The sequence below is a fragment of the Eptesicus fuscus genome, chromosome 2, assembly GCF_027574615.1.
Source record: "Eptesicus fuscus isolate TK198812 chromosome 2, DD_ASM_mEF_20220401, whole genome shotgun sequence".
NCBI lineage: Eukaryota > Metazoa > Chordata > Mammalia > Chiroptera > Vespertilionidae > Eptesicus > Eptesicus fuscus.
In genome coordinates this window covers 110126838-110146766 of record NC_072474.1, presented here as the reverse complement: position 1 = coordinate 110146766, position 19929 = coordinate 110126838, and the positions used below count along the sequence as shown (strand labels likewise).

The 19929-nt window shown below is 45.6% G+C and overlaps 1 protein-coding gene across 1 annotated transcript in view; it reads left to right on the top strand.

Moving 5' to 3' along the window:
- The window catches only part of CC2D2A (coiled-coil and C2 domain containing 2A), a 72931-nt gene that overhangs the window by 28314 nt on the left and 24688 nt on the right, over positions 1–19929 (top strand). The window contains exons 16-27 of the mRNA XM_054708080.1: positions 1211–1388; positions 2855–3011; positions 5404–5551; positions 6507–6645; positions 9143–9346; positions 11338–11430; positions 12592–12683; positions 16203–16370; positions 17573–17678; positions 17888–17997; positions 19155–19251; positions 19692–19790. Coding sequence (XP_054564055.1) covers positions 1211–1388; positions 2855–3011; positions 5404–5551; positions 6507–6645; positions 9143–9346; positions 11338–11430; positions 12592–12683; positions 16203–16370; positions 17573–17678; positions 17888–17997; positions 19155–19251; positions 19692–19790 — 1591 coding nt within the window. The remainder of the gene's footprint in view (positions 1–1210; positions 1389–2854; positions 3012–5403; positions 5552–6506; positions 6646–9142; positions 9347–11337; positions 11431–12591; positions 12684–16202; positions 16371–17572; positions 17679–17887; positions 17998–19154; positions 19252–19691; positions 19791–19929) is intronic.

Below are 19929 nucleotides of genomic sequence, written 5' to 3'. Positions count from 1 at the left end.
GTATTTTTCTTTCATTGACTGGCTTATTTCACTTAACATAACATTCTCCAATTCCATCCAGGTTGCTGCAAATGATGAGAATTCCTTCTTTTTTATGGCAGCATAGTATTCCATTGTGTAGATGTACCACAGTTTTCTGATCCAGTCATCTGCTGACGGGCACCTAGGCTGTTTCCAAATCTTAGCTATGGTGAATTGTGCTGCTATGAACATAGGGGTGCATATATCCTTTCTGATTGGTGTTTCTAGTTTCTTCAGATATATTCCCAGGAGTGGGATTACTGGGTCAAATGGGAGTTCCATTTTCATGTTTTCTGTCCACCGGTAGCACCCCTCTCCCAGGCACAGACACCCAGGTCTCCCCTCAGCCCTTGATTTCAGCCACTCCAGAGGCCAGCTTCGCCCTTTGCTGAACTTGCAGAGCCTACCAAGGGAGTTGTGGATACTAAGTCAGGCATCTGAAGCCTCGCCTTTCCTTAACAAGCTTGAGTTGCCATTGACTTAACCAACAATCGGAGTTTGGGGTGGGCATCTTTGCACATATACATAGTAAAGTGAATGGCCACTCTTGTTGGTTTTGATATATTTTTTTAACTTCCTGGCTTTAAGAATAATACTTCCCAAGGATACCTTTGTTGGGGATTCAAATGACCTTTAAAAATAAGGGACATTTCTCAATCCCCTGCATGCAGAGAGCCATCACTCACTATTGGAAAGTGTTAAGAAACAAAGCAAACTAAAACAAAACAAACAAGCAAACAAAACCAGCTTGAATCTCAGAGAAGCCAACATGGCCTAACGGCTACGATATGTGTTATATTTTCAGGATAAAAATGTCCCACCCAAATATAAATCACTACTGCCCCTTATGGTTTGAATTCTCTCCATTTAAGAATTGATGTGTCTGGTCACTTAAAGCTTTGGCACACAAATGTAAGGCTTGTTTGAAAAACATTAAGGAAACTGTTGTACAGGATGCTTGGACCCAGTTCTTAAATCCCGATGGCCTTTCTGGCCTCTTCCTCCCAATCACAATCTTTATTATAGAAGCTCAGTGAGCTATGGAGTCCTTTGGGTTCCGTGAGGACTAACATGACTGGCAGCGTCACCTCCAGCATATCTTGTCCTGTTCAGTGTCCATCTGCCAAGCACTCAAGTTATCCTCAGTCAACAAACACCAGCCTCACCTGCCAACTGTCTCCCTTTGCAGGGCAGAGGTCTTACGAAGGGAAGATGTCAAGAGGCGCTCGGTGTATTTAAAGGTGATCTTCAATGACAAGGAGGTGTCCAGGACCGAAGGGCGGCCACTCGGGGCAGACTTCCGAGTTCACTTTGGACAGATTTTCAGTTTGCAAATAGTCAACTGGCCAGAGAGTTTAACGCTGCAGGTACGCATTGTAATGATGGTCACCGTCCTAGGAATATCTTGGTCATCGCAGGAGCAAGGCGGTTGGCTGTCACCCATTGGCTATGCCAGCCTCCTGGTAGGTTCTCAAGGGTCAGCCTCCTCCTGGACATGTCTGTGCGTAAGGTTTGGCAGAAGGAGGTCTGTTACCCCAACTCGCCTCCTCAAAATGTGGACAGAGTAATGCTGGCCACAGTGCTCAAGGGTGTGCTTCGAGAAAAGGGAGGCGTTGAGGGAGGGTGGAGGTGGGGAGAACCTCTGGCTCATTCATCAGAGGAATCAGTCTCCCCCTCTACCAGGACCCTGGCATAATGTACCAGAGAAATCAGTTATGCTATAGTCACAGGTAGTTAAGAGAGGGGTTGGGAGAGGAGTTACAGGTGTTAGGACACCCCCAAAAAAAATAAATCTCCCTACTAATTTAAATTCCACCATTAGCAATATGTTTATTTCTGTCTGTTTTAGTTTCCTAGGGCTCCCATACTAAGCAATGCAAATGTGGTGGCTTAGAACAGCAGATGTTTACTCTCTCAATCCTGAAAGCCCTGAAGTCTGACACCCAGGGTCAGCAAGGCCACGCTCCCTCCAGGAGCTCCGGAGAGGCGGGGGAAGGGTCTTTCCTGGCCCCTTCCAGCTTCTGGTGGCTCTGGGAGTTCCTTGGCTTATGATGGCCTAACTCCAGGCTCAGCCTTCATCTTCACATGACCTTCTCTGTAGCTCCATGTGTCCTTTTGTCTCTTACAGAGATACTCATGTTGGACTTAGCGTGCACCCTGATCTCATTTTTTAAATATATTTTTATTGATTTCAGAGAGAAAGGGAGAGGAAGAGAGAGACAGAAACATCAATGATGAAAGAGAATCATCGATTGGCTGCCTCCTGCACACCCCACACTGAGGATGGAGCCCACAACTGGGGCATAAACCCTGACCAGGAATCGAACAGTGAGCTCCTGGTTCATAGGTCAGCGCTCAACCACTGAGCCATGCCAGCCGGGCTGAGCTGTATTTTTAATTTTTTGAGGAATTGCCATACTGCTTTCCACAGAGGCTGCACTGATTTACATTCCCAGCAACAGTGCACGAGGGTTCCCTTTTCTCCACATGCCCATCATCACGTACTTGTCGATTTATTGATGATGGCCATTCTGACAGGTGTGAGGTGGTATCTCATTGTGGTTTTCATCTGCATTTCTCTGATGATTAGGGACGGGGAGCCTCTTTTCATGTCTGTTGGCTGCCTGTGTATCCTCTTTGGAAAAAATATCTACCCAGGTCCATTTTTTAATTGGATTGTTTGCGGGGGGAGAGTTTTGATGTTAAGTTGTATGAATTTCTTATATATTTTGGATATCAACCGCTTAAAAGACATAACATTTGTGAATAGCGTCCCGTGCAGCAGGTGACCTGTGGCCGCTTTCATGTGGCTGTTTCTCTTCCTCGGTTTCAGGTCTATGAAACGGTGGGGCACAGTGGCACCACCTTGCTAGCGGAAGTGTTTCTGCCTATTCCTGAAACCACCGTTGTCACTGGGAGGGCGCCCATCGAGGAAGTGGAGTTCAGCAGTAACCAGCACGTGGCCCTGGACCACGAGGGAGTTGGAAGTGGTATGGGCAGCGGACTCTCCTCAGGAGCTCACAGCTCTACTGTCAGATGTGAACGCATCTTTCTTTTTTCTTTTTTTGTTTTCATTTCCCCGTCAACCCGATAATTCTGAAGTTGCTATCAGAAATTCAAATTGAAACAATAAATACATACAACTTTTTGCAAAGTTGTTTTTGATATGCTACTGGTGGCCAGTAAATTCACAGAGCTCTGCAAGTATAAAGCAATTTGGCAGAGTGAATTAAGGGCAGTTAGAATGCCTTTGATACCTTAATTCTACTTCTAGGAATCTTTCCTAAGAAAATAATTTGAAATTAGGACAGAGTTTCGTGCATTAAAAAAATGAACATTGTGGTATTATTTTAAAGCTGTAAAGTTTGAAATAACTTACATGCCTATAATAGAGAGATTACTAATTAATATTCTCTCTCATCTTTTCCTGCACTTCTGGTTAGATAAATGATGGGCCATTTCACTCTTTCCACTGTGTTGCTTATACTTGATAGCTTTCTCTTTCACTGGCACATTCTGTGTAATTTCTTTATATCTGTCTTCTGAGTTATGAATTCACACTGGCTGTGCCTAATCAATGCAACTCATTGCATTTCTCATTTCAATTCTTATAGTATTTTTTCACCTCTAGATATTCTATCCAGTTTTTTTCCAATAAGTCTGGTTAGGTGTGATAATTTTTTGTCCTTTTTTCAGACTCAGTCATTTTTTACTTCAGTCACTATTTTTTAAACATATTAAAAATATTTTTAATATACTGTATCTGATCATTCTAATACCTGCTTATTGGTCTGATTCTGTTGCCATTTGTTAAAGGTGATTTTTTAAAAATATTTTATTGATTTCAGAGATGAAGGGAGAGGGAGAGAGAGACAGAAACATCAATGATGAGAGAGAATCATTGATTGGCTGCCTCCTGCACACCCCGCACTGGGGATCGAACCTGCAACCCAGGCATGTGCTCCTGACTGGAATCGAACCTGGGACCCTTCAGTCCACAATCTGACACTCTACCCACTAAGCCAAACCGGCTGGGGCTCAAGGTGTTTCTTTATTGTGAGGTCACAGCTGGAGATCTGTAAGAACTCCGAGACCCAAACTCACTCACTGTCTAAAAGCCCGAAGACGGAGGGAGACTTTAGTCCCGGCTCTGACACTGAGAAGCCCTGTGATCCTAGCAGTTACATAACCTCTTTGAATATCATCTTTCTCGTTCATAAAGTAGATCTAATACTACCCCCTTTATAGACCGATAAGATTATTTGGAAGATCAAGATGGGATGTGTCATAGGTAATAAAAGTCTTGGAAAGATACAGAGACGCTATTACAGAGTTTCATGTTAATAACATCAGTTGGAAATCCAGCGTGTGAAGTTGCTCTATTTAGTGCTTGAAAATCTTTTCTTCCTCTGGTTGATTGAACTTACTGCCCAGACACTTCCTATCATTCATTTCCGTTCAGCGGGGGCCAAATCAGGGAGGCCGTACTGGGACCACAGAGCTTAGTAAGAGAAAACGTTTCTTGAGTGATCACTGTTTCCCAGGCACTAGCGCTTTGCCAGTGTGACCTCACTTAACCCGCTAATCTTCACCCCCAGCCTCTTACTCTCCCACCTCAGGGTTCTTACACTTGGTCCTTCTGCCAAGAAATGCTCTTTCCCAAGATTTCTACGTCTCACCGGCTCAGCTTCTTCAGGCCTTTACTCCAAAGTCGCCTCTCCTGGAGCCTCCCCTGGCCACCTGAAAGCTCAACCCCTGCCCACCCTCAAACACACACTTTCTCTCTACCATCCCTAATACATGCTTCGCTTTTGTACTTATCACTCTGTAACATACTGTGTATTGCATTTAACTTATTGTCCGTCTCTCCTATTCAAATATAAATGGCCTGATATCAGGGATTTTTATCAGTTTGGTTTCTTTACTGTTGTCTTCAGTGCCTAGAGTAGCACCTGGCCCGAGGTAGGAGCTCAAATAAGTGTCTTCTGAGTGAGTGAGTGAGTGAGTAAGTGAATGAATGTCTTCGAAATAACCCTTGGAAGGAGATGCCATTCTTATTCTTATTTTATACATGAAGAGGTTAAGTCATTTGTCTATGGTCACGTAGCTGCCGAGTGTCAGAACCAGAATGTACACACAGATGGCCCCACTCCGGGTGCATCATTCATTACAATGTCTGCACTCTGTTGTCAGAGACAGAGCCACACGGCGATTCTGAGCATCGCTGCCTGTCACCTGAAGAAGTTCAGTGATGCTGAATTATGTGTTCCACCCCTGCCACCCCCACCCAGTCCTTCCACTGTCTACTGCCTGCTTTCTCACCAGGACTGGGCTTGCTCCCTCATTCTAAACAACATCCTGTCTGATGTGGTGTTTCCCCAGGCGTGCCCTTGTCATTTGAAGCTGACGGCAGTAATCAGCTGATCCTGATGACCTCGGGGAAAGTGTCCCACAGTGTGGCCTGGGCCGTTGGGGAGAATGGGACGCCTTTAATCCCTCCACTGTCACAGCAGAACATGGGATTCAGGAGGTAACGTGTGGCTGGTTTATCCATCTATCTGTCACTGGACATTTAGATTGTTTCCATACTTTGGCTATCTATATATATATAAAAGCCTAATATGCAAAGTGTCCCCTTGGGAGTTCAACTGACTGAGCGTTCTATCGCTCGCTATAACATGCACTGACCACCAGGGGGCAGTGCAGAACAAAGGAAGGCCCTAGCTGGCAGCTGATAGCTGGCAGCCGGCAGCAGGAGAAGGGAGGCCCTGGCCAGCAGCCAGCAGCCGCTAGGGACCCTACCTGTGCACTAATTTCATGCACTGGGCCTCTTGTTATAAATAATGACAATGGGGGATACAGGTACCTCTTAGGGATAGTGATTTCATTTTCTTCAGCTCTATACCCAGAAGTGGGATTGCTGGATCACATGATAGTTCTACTTTTAATTCCTGAGGACCTTCCATACTGTTTCCCATGGTGGCTGCACCAGTTTACATTCCTATCAATGTTTCTTCTCTTGTTGATAACAGTCATCCTAATAGATATGAGGTGATATCCCACTGTGGTTTTGATTTGCATTTCCCTGATAATTAGTGATGGTGAGTACTTTTTCATGTACCTGCCAACCGTTTGAATATCTACTTTGGAAAAATGTCTATTTAGTTCCTTTGTCCATTTTTTTTATTATTTGGGTTTCTTTGCTACTGAGTTGTATGAGTTTCTTATATATTTTGGATACTAACCCCTTATCAGATGTATGGTTTGCAAATATTTCCTCCCACCATTCATGCTTATTTACTGCCTTACAACACGTTTAATGACAATCTTCAAGTAAGTCTGTTCTTGCCGAAGTCTGTTCTTATTATCAGACTTCCTGTGGTGCAGAATAGCAGCGTCCTAAGCCATGCATCCTGGGACTTTGTGGTCCTGATGCAAACTGCTCTGTGGTCAAGTCCGCCTCACAGAATGAACTTCTTTCCCAGCGCTTTGAAAAGAGCAGATGCCATCTCATCTATCGGCACCTCAGGACTGACGGACATGAAAAAGTTGGCCAAGTGGGCAGCAGAGTCCAAGCTGGATCCGAACGACCCCAACAACGCCCCTCTGATGCAGCTGATCTCGGTAAAGTGGCAGCAGAACCCTGCACCACACTGTGTCTGGACTTGGTGTGACAGGAATAGACCGGGCTCGGCCCTTCTCACACACTGGTTCTCATGGCGTGTTCTCTGCGGTGGTGCTTAGGAGCGTAAATGCTGAGAGAATGGCAGATTTAAATTCCAGCTCTGGCCCGGCTGGTGTGGCTCAGTGGTTGAGCATCAACCTATGAAGGAGGAGGTCACAGTTCGATTCCAGGTCAGGGCACATGCCCAGTTTGCGGGCTCGATCCCCAGGAGGGAGTGTGCAGGAAGCAGTCAATCCATGATTCTCTCTCATCATTGATGTTTCTCTCTCTCTCCTTTCCTCTCTGAAATCAATAAAATTTATTAAAAGATAAATAAACTCCAGCTCTGCACCCACTTGGCTGTGCGATCTGGGCCGCATGCCTGTGTCTGAGCCCTGAGATGCCCTCCCGGTGCTGTGCTGTCAGGATCGATGAGCTGCCGCGTATCAATACTTCGCTAGGCACACAATGGGCGTGCGGTAAATATTAGCTGCTGTTGATACTCTGACCTCAAACCTCTGTAAAACCCCCAAAGAAAGTTTTGATTTCACCCTTAGTTCCTTGCTCAAGGTCACAGTTAGTGAGGACTCAGATCCAAGTTCATCTGGTTTCAGAGCTTGTGCCCTTCCCATCTCACCTTGATGGACTGATGGGTCATTTTAACCCTTTGCACTTGCTTGCTTTTTTCTCGATTTCTTTATTCTACTCAAGATTTAATTTTTTAAATACCCCATATTTTACAAAGTGCGGCAGTAGAATAAAAAACTGGAGTTTCTTTTCATACAAACTTATTTATTTGGATTTTTTATATTTCAAATTATTGATACATTCAATACAATTCGACACATGAGCTGCTACCGATGCTAACCGTGTCGAGTCACACTCGACATCCGAGTGCAAAAAGTTAAAAAGTGGTGGCTTTGTTTGTATTCTTGTGTGACAATTAATTTGATTATTATTTAGGTTTCATTTAAGTACTTAAGGGATAAGCTGCTTGTATCTGTCATAACATTCAGAATTCTTCTTCAGTGAATTTATAAATAAAATGGGTCATTAGTCAGTAAATGATTTTTCTTGGTATCAGATATAAATGTTTTTACTCGCAAGATCATACTTCTCACAAAAACATCATAAGCGAGTAGATGATCCAGAAAGTGACGATAGCAACACATCCGATGATCATGTTTATGAGTATAGTTGATAAGTAGGGTAACTATAACTAAGATGAAAATTTCCATTTCTCTCCTGATATGTCTAAGTCCCAAAGCGAGCTTGTGACTTTTGTCTTTATAAACTGTCCTTGCAACATGACACCTTTAGTGTGGATATGAGAAGTGTTGAAAGAACAGGTCATATTACCTAGAGGGTAGTCTATTCCATGTCAACTTTTCAAATCACGGTTCAATTACGATCTTTAAATCAGAAGTAATATGGGACACGTGTCACCTTCATTTTCCCTGTCTAACTACTTGCCTTCAGAAGCACAAACACAGGGGTGCCTTCCTGACTGGTCTCTTCAGGAACCAGTATTTGCACGGCAGGGTCACCTCCCCATCACAAAGCCCAGCACACCCTGCGCCTGGCTCTCCTTCTGCCCCAGACGAGGTCACAGCTGGCAAAGGCCCAGCAGAGGGGCTCGGGGACACCTGGGCAGCCTCAGCCCACACCTGCTCGGCCTGCAGAGGGACGGAAGCCAGCTCTCTGTGCCACTGTACAGACACATTGGAGGTCGGCGCCCAGATCCATCCCTGGCTCACTTTCCCCAATGATCCAGGTTCAGGGACAGGAGGGCCTGGCCCTGGAGCTAAGCGAAGGTGATCAGCTGACTCTGTGCTTGTATCTACATATGGGCATAAGACTAGGAAAAAGTTGCAAAATAAATTTAAAACATGAGGAGGGTAAAGGGGGTCAAATATATGGTGATGCGGGAAGACTAGGCTGTGGTGGCGAGCACACAATGCAGTATAGTACAAATAATGAATTACAGACTTGTACACTTGAAACCTATATAATGTTATTAACCAACGTCACCCCAATAAATTTAACTAAAAATATGTAGATATTTAAAGCACATATATATGATTTTAAATACACTATGCATATGAGTAACCTTATTTACAGTTGGTACCTAGTAATACAATAATTTATAAATCTCTCATGTTCAGTCTGTATATTTTCATAACACCTATTAGGGGAACGTGCATACCAAAAATGCACCTTATCATTTCTATTTCTTTGAAAAGTATTTGTGGTACTTTTTATAGCTACTAAGTGATTTAATAGCATCTTCCTTATTACCATCACATTTTAATGTGCTTTGTCTTTAAGTGAAAGGCAGGACATATCCAGTCTCACTGTCTAAACCAGTTAAGCTTCCATTCCCAAACACTCAGTGCTGGCTTTCCTTGGCTGAAACCCGCCCGTTGTCTGGAATTTTGCATTCTCTGTTCTTCACAGGTTGCTACCAGTGGCAAATCCTACGTCCCCGATTTCTTTCGCCTGGAACAGCTGCAGCGGGAATTTAACTTCGTTTCAGATGAGGAACTGAATAGAGCCAGACGATTCAGGCTCCTGTGTCTCAGAAGCCAAGAGGTGCCAGAATTCCGAAATTATAAGCCAATCCCAGCATATGACCGAGAAATCATGGAAAAGGTATTCCAGGTAAGAAATGGCGGTAATAAAATATTGCTGTGCTTCTTGGTAAACCTTTCTCCATGAATCTTGCTGTTAATATGTTCTCGGTTTCTCTTTTGCAGCACTTTACATAACCTTTCCATTATTTTTCTTGAATCCAATGTTTAAAGTAACTCTTATCTCAATACAGTGAATGACATAAACTAAGGAAAATTAGAATTGTAGGGTTGAGAAATATCTTACATGTTAATGTGGCAAATTATCTTGCCTTAGTCAGGAGTTCAAGGCCATTTTAATCCAACCGGTTAAGCACAAGGCCCAGTGGTGAGCACTGTGGGGAAACAGGTGGGTAGGATTACAGCAGCCTTGGGCTGGGAGGGGCACAAAGGAAGTGGGGAGCAGGGCTAGCATCCTGGGCAAGGGTGGCAGGATGCACAGAGTGGGGGTTGGGGAAGTCGATAGCAGGAGCCATCTGAGGTCCGTGGAGGCGGGACCTTTGAGGGCTCACAGGTCATTGGCCTGTGCAGATGGGGCAGGCCAATGAATCCAGACAGAAGCAGTTGTATTTGATGAGGTAAATGGAGAGCCATTAGAAACTGGTACCAGTAGGACTTTTCATGCAGAAGCTGTTCTGGGAGAATATTTTCGGTTACTTGGTTCTTGTCTGCAGTGTCTGGACTTGTGATTGTGATAAAAATCCAACTTGAGCCTAGCCAGCGCAGTGGTTGAGCATTGACCTGTGAACCTGGAGGTCATGGTTTGATTCCTGGTCAGGGCACAGTGTGGGGCATGCAGGGGGGCAGCCAATCCATGATTCTCTCTCATCATTGATGTTTCTATCTCTCTCTTCCTCTCCCTTCCTCTCTGAAATCAATAAAAATATATTAAAAGAAAAAAACAACTTGAACTAGCTCAGGCTTCAGGGGAGTTTACTGAAAGATGAAATCCCAAATGGGGCTAAATACCTAAAGCTGTGTGAATGGCAGGAGTTTATCTGTGCCCTGGTGACGCCTGGATACAGGGCCTGAGTGCCACCAGGGCCCCTCCCCGTCCTGCCTGGGCTTCCCTTGCTGTGGTGGCTTCGCTTCCTCCCATTGTGGATGGACTCTCTCTGCTTGGCCACATGGTCCCCTTCATTCAAGTTCACATCTACCAATTTCAGCCCGAAGGGAGAGGTGTGTCCTCTTGCCCCAAGTCTAAAAATCTTGGGACCAGCTTGAGTTCCACAGTGTGGGGTAGAGGCCCCTGAGTGTACAGCGTGACCAGGAGAGGACTGAAGGCGACATGGCGGCTCCCTGGGCCCACATGGAATTTTATTAGTGGAAAAGAAAATGCAGCGGCCGAAGCAGACAGTACCCACTCCAAGTTGGTGACCAAGTCGGCTGCACGCCGATGCTATTTGCTGCTTTGTGATGCTTTACTTAAGTTAGAAAAAGGCAAAAATTAAGCAGAGGGGCCCTGTCTGGTGTTTCTAAATGGTTAGAGCATTGGCCTTCGCCCCTAAGGGTTCGATTCCCAAGGCCTGGATGGCAGGTTCAATCCCAGCAGCCAATCAATGTGTCTCTCTCATATTGATGTTCCTTTCTTTTTCTCTCTGTCCCCCATCCTCCATCTCTAAAAAAAAAAAAAAAAAAAAAAAGAAAAAGGAAAAAATATCCTCAGGTGAGGATTAACAACAACAAAAAAATACTAAGCAGAGGCTTTGGCAAAGTTGCTGGGTGAGCTTAGTGTCTTGAACCACAGCCACTGTTACTGCGTGGCCTCTACTTCTTCCCTCAGGAACATTTCAAATTATAATTACAGGGTGCTCTTCTCCTTCCAAGGCATCAACCAACTGTCTCCGAATTCTGGCTCCCACATCAAAGGCTAATTCTGAAACAAATGTTCAGAGGAAGGCAGAAGAAACAATTAGAACCTTTACGAACTTGAACCACACAAGATAAATTCTCTAATCTCAGGAGGGCACGAGAAAGGACTAATAGCTTAAAATCATAAAATTATTCCTTTTTAATCTTTAGGACTATGAGAAGCGGTTACGAGACAGGAATGTCATTGAGACCAAGGGCCACATAGATAGCCACCGGGCGGTAGTAGCCAAGTACCTCCAGCAGGTAAGGAAACCACTGTGAACGGTCCTTACAGGGAAATGGCCAGCACCCTGAGATGGGAGGGAGGACGTCCCCTTCTTTTCAATATCTATGTGGTGCTTAACCCCTGAAGGCTGATGGTCTCGTAGTCACAGAGATGAAATTGATTAGCAGCTCTCTTCATCTTGTGAACATATGAAAACATTAGGATGTATCTCAGCTTGTTGTCAGTGATTCTCTTAAGTGGGGTAGGATGACAAAGAACAGTATTTGACAGTATTTGAATGTTTGCATCATACTATCTTTGCAATAAAATAGAAGGTTTATAAATGGCATACTTCTGCCCTAGCTGGTTTGGCTCAGTGGATAAAGAGTCGGCCTGCGGACTGAAGGGTCCCAGGTTTGATTCTGGTCATGGGAACATGCCTGGGTTGTGGGCTTGATCACCAGTTGGGGACATGCAGGAGGCAGCCAATCAATGATTCTCTCTCATCATGGATGTTTCTTTCTCTCCCTCTCCCTTCCTCTCTGAAATCAATAAAAATATATTTAAAATAAATAACTAAGTAAATGAATGACATACTTTCTGCCCCAGGCACTAGAAACTTGAAGTGTCTTTTTGTCCTCTCTCTCTCTCTCTCTCTCTCTCTCTCTCTCTCTCTCTCTCATTCTTCCTTCCTTTCTTCAATAAATTTAACTTATAAGAAAGGCTACTATGACTACGGTACATTTTTCCCATCCAATTGATCTGCCTTATAGCTCAGGTATAAAACAACAACAACAACAGTTTACCACATTTAAGCGGTCCTTTATTTAAAGGAGTATTAGGAAGTAAACCAGCCTGAATAGGGGAGGACCTCCAGAATCACGTCGGAATTGCGTGTGCTCCGAGACGGGGCCTGGTTTTTGTTTGTTCCTCCGTTCAGCACGCTTTCACCCCTGTGTGTCGGACTCTTCCAGGTCCTGGGAATCGGGCGGGGAGCAGAGCAGAGGCCCTCTGCCTTAGGAGCTTGTACTAGTGAGCAAGGGTGGTGTACAGTCGGAAGTCATGCTGCGGAGAAAGTGAGGGTGCCGGGTGGGGGCTGCATGAAGTGACATTGGGGTGAAGAATCAGAGAAGTCTCGGAGGGACCCATGAAGGTCTTAGAATGAGAACATTTTAAATAAAACTGCTTTCTTTCCCCAGGTTAGGGAGTCTGTGTTAAATCGTTTCCTAATTGCAAAACACCATTTTCTTCTTACGGATTTGATAGTTGAAGAAGAAGTTCCCAATATCAGGTAAAAGCAAACTTTTGTTCCTTCTAAAAATTACTTTTATTGCTTTATGTTAAAAATTTCATGTAAATCTAAGATGCTTATCATTGTTTAGTGTGTATCTGGGCCACGAATAATGCTAGAAACAGATAAAGCTTGATTAATGCCTTACGGTTGCATTAGGTGAGGGGTCTCTGTTAGTCACACGAGATCCTCTCTATCACGGGCCCAGGAAACCTGTCTCTCTTCCCACTACTGCCACATCAGCTTCGCCAGTCTTTGCCATTATTTTTTAATATGTTTTTATTGATTTTTAGAGATCGAGGGAGGAAAAAGGAGAGAGAGAGAGAGAGAGAGAGAGAGAGAGAGAGAGAGAGAGAAACCTAGATCAGTTGCCTGTCTTAAGCACCCCCACCGGGGATCAAGCCTGGAACTTGGGCATGTGCCCTGACCGGGAATCGAACCAGTGACCTTTCGGTGCATGGAACGATGCTCAACCAACTGAGCCACACCGGCCAGGCCGAGCCTTTGCCATTGCAATCCAAGTCTGACAGCATTTCCCTTCTGCACACACTCCTCCCAATGCCAGCTTCCCTGACTCTCCCCTCGCGGGGCAGTGGGGTAGCTGAGAACAAGCCACGGAGGTCTGGGAGGCCAGGAGATCTGGGAGCTGGGAGGTCTGGTTCCAGCACTGCAGCTGGGAGGAGAGAGCTGCTGTGTTTGGTGAGGCCCAAGGGCAGCGGGGAAAATGGGTGTTTACATGGAAGCTGGAAATTGACTGTATATGCCTGATTGTCTTACTATCATTTGGAAAAAAATTTCCAATTGTCTCAACTTGGGGTGGATGCACAAAAGATGGAAGATAACTCTCTCCACTGGGGGTCTTGGGCAGTCCATTAATCCCATGACCCTTCCTGGGACTGAATCTCTTGGCCTCCTAAAAGGGTTATTTCTTATGCGTGTATTTCCTCTCCAACGTCAAGGTGGGAAGGAGACAAAACCTTGCACTGTCCACGGCCACCCCTGACATTGACCTTGCCTCCCTCCACGCACAGAAGAGAGGCTGTGCCCACATCGATTCATGCAAACCCATTCTCTGTGCTCCAGGCCCACAGCCTAGTCATCGAATGTTTTATTCAGTCATGAAAATTACACTTAGACTAGATGGTGATTTTTTTTTTCATGCTGTTTTTCCATTTCTTTTTCTTTTTATCTGCTTTACTTTCTGCATTAAGTTCTGAAGGCTCAGGGTATGTTCTTTCTTCTTTTAATTTTGATTTGTTCTTGGCTTTAAACTAAGATGTTTCTGTATTTCGTGGTCCCAGTCACCAAGATGCGCCCCTGCTGACTGCCATCGAGACTTTGGGAAGCGCCCTCGCGGGGGAGGGAGGCGGTATCAACAGAGGAGGGGATGTGTCCCGTTAGGGCCCCTGGCACAGGTATCCCTCTCCGGTCCCAGGTTTGGGTTAGGTCGGTCCTGGGAGAGCGAGCGCTGAAGAAGATGGGGTGTCATTTGTGGCCACAGGGGTGGGCCTAGAGGGCGCTGTGCCAAGTGAACTAAGCCAGATGGAGAAAGAGAAACACCATATGATTTCACTCCCATATGGAATCGAAAAAAGGGCTGAGGTGTAAGAGAACTGGGTGTAGATGTTATTTCAGGGTACACATTTATAACTAGTAGCTAAGTAAGTCCTGGCCGTCTAATGCCCAACATAGTGATTAGAGATAACAGTACTGGGTTATAAACCTCAACGTTGCTAAGAGACTAGATCTTAATTGTTCTCACCACACACAAAAAAAAGACATGACAATTATGTGACGTGATAGAGATGTCAGCTGATGTCATGGTGGGAATCAGACTTAAATATAGGAACCCATCAACCCAACAGGTTGTACACCTTACACTTACACAATATACATCCAATTGCATCTCAATAAAAATAAATTTGGAATAATGAAATGTAGGTAATTACACACACACACACACACACACACACACACACACACACACACACACAAGAGATGGGAGAAAATGTAAAATAATGTCCCTCTTCTCACATTTTGTTTTGGAGAGGAGAGCGAGCCTTCAGAGTTGTACATCATGTTAACATGGAATGGATGGGCTTGTTCTTGTTTTACGTGAGTTAGTAAATAATAGATGTAAATGTTTAAAAGGAAGAAGGTGGGCTGTGAGCCAGAGTGACCCCAGGCTGAACCCCAGCTCCCTGCCCCTAGTGAGGAGCTTTGGCAAATCCTGTCACCGCTCAGAGCCTCCGGATTCTTCAGATGAAAAATGGGGTAAACGTTATGTCTGTGAGGATTAGAAATATTCTGTGTAAGGCGCCTCGCACTGTGCCTGACTCACGAAGGTGCTGATGAATGGTTGCTGTTCCGTGGGATAGAGACCCTGGGAAGGACGGAACAGCAGTTGCCGGAGCCCTTGAGAGCCGCACCTCCCCAGCTGGCGTGGGCCTCCTGGGCAGAGGGCTCCAGCCCTGCTCAGAGGGAAGCAGAGAAGCAGAAGAGTGGGTGTTGCAGCCGGAGGCCAGCTCCTCACGGCCTTTGTTCTGTGCCATCTGGTGTCGTCAGCTTCCAGATACAGAGCCACATCTGGGCTTCTGTTTAGTCTCTGGGCCCAACTTAATTATTGGCTCCAGGGCCCTTTCTCCCATGAGTCACTGAGCATGTTGCTTTCATCTTCCAGGAAGTGTTTATGTGACATCATCTCGGTGAGAGGTTGGGAGATGTGAGATCCTTGAGCTCCCCCTGCCATCTCCCTTCCTCCTCCAGCATAGTCGCTGGCGTCATAACTACTGTCATCACCCCACACCTAGCACTTCACCTCTGCTTGTACTGGATCAGAGCCCCGGTCCTCTGCAGGCACCTCCTTACCTAATCCTCTCAACAACCCGGGAGATAGCGTGGAACCCCATTTTACAGATGATAAAACAGAGGCTTAAAAGGGTGAAGTCATTTGCTCAAGGTCAAAGAGCAAGTGGAGCCAGGATTCATTCCCAGTCTTGTCTAACGCCAGAGAGTGAGGTATCCCAGGAAGTGCCTGGAAGGGCAGTAAAGTCAGCTGCCAGGAAGATGGGGCATCAAGGAAGTGCGCAAGGGGCTCAGGAGCGGGAGCCCCTTCTAGCTGATATGCCCGGGGCTCCTAAAGGGGAGATCCTGCCCTGAGAAGGAAGGTGGAGGGAGGTGCCCCTGTGCAGGGACCAGGACAGGCAAAGGCAGAGAGTAGGAGAGAAGGGGATGGTTTGAGGGGCTGCAGGGTAAGCAAGAAGGAAAGCAAGGCAGGAAACTCAGGGAGGGCCCAGAATACCCTTTTCTTCCTCTGATCAGTGGCAGCTACAATAAATGTTAATAATCCATACAGTAGGATCGCTCCCATCTTAGGAGAATTTCTTGATGATTTCCACGATATTTAGAAAGACAGTTTTCAGGGGCCTGTAAGGGAGCTTGGGGCAGAGCTTAAGTTGTCTGGTGACTTTCCAGATCTTTCTTTTCCTTGGAGTCCTAATTCTGTTCTGTAATCATTAGCATTTTGGGCCTAAGCCTTTTCAAGCTGGCAGAACAAAAGCGACCCCTGAGGCCAAGGAGAAAAGGTCGGAAGAAGGTGACAGCCCAAAACTTGTCCGATGGAGACATAAAGCTGCTGGTGAACATCATCCGGGCCTATGACATTCCTGTGAGGAGACCAACCGCAAGGTGAGATCCCTCAGGCAGCCCTAGATGGACCGTGTGGGGTCCTGGCCACACCCGTTACTTCTCTATAGCACGCTTTTCCTGTTTTTAACATAGTGTTATTCTGTGGGGGCCAAAGTCAGACTCACATTAGTTGCAAGTAATAGAACCAACTTGGTCAATTTAGGCTAAAGAAGGAATTATGGGACTGTCTCACGGAACTCAAGGATAAGAGGTGCAGCTGAACTAAGGGTAGACTGTAAAGATTAGGATGGCTCTTCTGAGGCCCCATCGTCTCCCTTGCTTGCTTCCCTCTTTGGGTTTGCTTCCTTCTTCGCCATGTGATGGAAGTGGTCCATCCAGCCAGGGTACCACCCACCAAGCATCAGCTTCTCATGGGAGAGGAAGGGAAAGCTACCTAGGTGGAGCTCTCTGGAGATGAGTTTCATTTCTTTAAGAATATCAGCTCTTGCCCAGCCGGCGTGGCTCAGTGGTTGAACGTCAACCTATGAACCAGGAGGTCATGGTTTGATTCTCAGTCAGGGCACATGCCCAGCTGTGGGCTCGATCCCCAGTGGGGCATATGCAGGAGGCAGCCAATCAATGATTCTCTCTCATCCTTGATGCTTGTATCTCTCTTTCTCCCTCTCCCAAATCAATAAAGACATGTTTTTTTTAAAAAAAAAAGAATAGCAGCTCTTTAAAAGAGAAAGACAAGATCCATGGCTCCTAACTCAAGCTAGGAATCCCTGACCCCACCCCTTTGCCAGTGAGGCTTGGGAGGTCCAGAGAAGTGTTTACTTAGGATTTGTAGCTCAAGGTTCCTGGAGAAGGCAGGTTCAAAGAAAATACAGTAGGAGAGGAATTAGATCGAGACAAAGAAGGCTGGTCAGGAAGTTTTGGATGCTGCTACCTAAGAGAGATTGAGGTTCATTTATGGGGAAAGGGCAAGTTCTCACTCAGGCACCCCCTCGCAGAGGAGAGAGAAGAGGACTCTGTCCTCTGTCCTTAGCTATCCAGGTGGGTCTAGGGATAGAAGTAGGGGAGTCTGTAGTGATCACTGAGTGACGGGGATGATCAGAGCATACTAAAAGCCTTCCAAAAGGGTCAGCAAGCTTAGAGAGAATGTCTGTCACCAGAGCCATACATCTTTGGAATAACCATCTGTTCAATATATAATTAGTCTTTCCCTGTCATTTATTTTTTTCATACATTTTCCCTCCTAGCAAATTCCAGCAGCCATCAAGGTCTTCAAGAACTTTCAGGGAAAGGCACGCTGCTTCCCCAACCACACACAGCCCAACCCACAGTGCCGACTACCCCCTCGGCCAGGTGAGATGCCCCAGTGCCGGGTCTCTGCTTAGAATCTCACCCCTTATGTGTTTAAGAATTGCCTGGAAACTTCCTGGCCTGTTTACTGCTTCTTTTTTTTTTTTTTTTTTTTTTGATATATGCTATCTAGCAAACATATTCCACCTCCGCAAAGAGCAAAATAATTCAACTAACTGTATGGACTCTTACAATTTGCTTTTGATTTTAAGGTTTTAGTACGTCCTTTTGTAGAAGTCTCTTTTCAACGAACAATTTGCCACACCACGACAGCCGAAGGACCAAACCCCAGCTGGAATGAAGAACTTGAACTTCCATTTAGGTAAGCACATGGTACTCTTTAAAGCACTGGAGGATATTTTGAAGAGATGGGAAGGAAACAGAGGCTCAGAGGGAAATGGCTGAGGTGAAAGTTTGTGCAGCTAATGAGCTGAAACAAGAATAGGGAGTCCTGACACCAAGTCCCTTGGTTTCTCTCGTGTGCCACAACTGACTCCCGTCAAGAATAAAGTGGGGCTCTGGCCAGTTTTGCTCAGTGGTTAGAGAGTCAGCCTGTAAACCAAAGGGTCAGGGATTCAATTACTAGTCAAGGTCACATACCTCGGTTGTGGGTTCCCCAGCCCTAGTAGGGGTACCTGCAGGAGGCAACCAATCGACATGTCTCTCTCTCTCTTTCTCTTCCCTCCTCCCTCCCTTCCACTCTCTCTAGAAATCAATGGAACAAATATCCTTGGGTGAGGATTTTAAAAAATAATAAAGTGGGAAAATGTCCAACTTGTGAGACTCAGGTTCACTGCAGGACACCACCCTCCTCTCCTGGCTCTGCCTACTTATCGCCCAAGCCTCCCCTCCCCTTCACCCACGACCCCTCCACTGCTTCTCCTTTCTTCCTTGTCTCCCCAACTCTGGAAGCTTTAAGTAAATTTGAGACTCTCCCATCTTCAGAAATTATGCTTTTCTCCTACCAGAAATACATAGGCATTTAAAAAAGAAGGAAATCTTACCCTTTGCAACACCGTGGATGGACCTGGAGAGCATTATGCTAAGAGAAATAAGCTAGTCAGAGAAAGACAAATTCCATTTGATTTCACTCCTGTGTGGAATCTAATAAACAAAATGAACTAACAAAGAAAATAGAAACATACTCATAGATACAGAGCACAGACTGACAGCTATCAGAGGGGAGGGGGTGAGGGGGGGGGGCTGGGTGAAAAAATTAAGCAAAAAAAAAAACATATACAGACAACAGTATGGTGATTGCCAGCAGACAGAGGGTTTAGTGCCCTTTCTGTGTGGCTGTATACGGGCATTATGTGATGGTGTCTACCCTGTGCAGACAAACCCTTTAACTGAAAGCACAGCTCCTAATCCTCACATCCGTGCTCATGTTTGAGCACTTTTTAAATGTTGACGTTTGCGTGCTCATTCTTTCTATTTTTCCCATTCCCCTGTCCCCTGGTCACGTGTGCCCACCTGCAGGGCCCCAAATGGGGACTACAGCATGACCAGCTTGCAGTCAGTGAAAGACGACGTGTTCATTAACATTTTTGATGAAGTGCTGTTTGATGTCTTAGAGGTGAGTTCACCGTTCCGGAAAGATGTCTGCACTCATTCTCTCATCCTCCGTCCACCACCTAAGACCCGAACCCATTGTCCGTCTTTCTTGTATTTTGAATGTCTGAAACTTGACATTATACATGGGAAAGAGAAAAAGGGCGCTAGCTTTGCTTATGCCGATTGTGTTCCAGGAATTGTACCAGGTGCTCTTCATACATCTTTTCTTATTTAACTCTAAAATAATGCTCTGGCATAGACTGTTCAATCTCCAACTTATTCGTGAGGAAACTGAGGTTCAGACTTTCTTTGGGTCATAAAACCATTAAGCATCTGAGCCAGAATGTGACTTAGGTCAGTCTCACCTAAGCCCACGTACTTTCAGTCCAAATCCTGCTGCAAAATTCACCAAGTGCGCGTCTGGAGTTCTTAACCGATCATTACTACCCACCCCTCCTTTAGGATGACCGGGAAAGAGGAAGCGGAATCCACACGCGTATTGAGAGACACTGGCTGGGATGTGTGAAAATTCCATTTAGCACGATATATTGCCAAGCAAGGGTAAGCATCTGGCGTTGGAATGCCATGGGAATGGGGAACTGCTCTACCCATTTTCTGGTTAAACTTTCTCTGTGGGTATGTACCGCCAACTCAGAGAGCCTCTGTGCCAGCCCCCTGGGGAACATAAAATCCACTATGT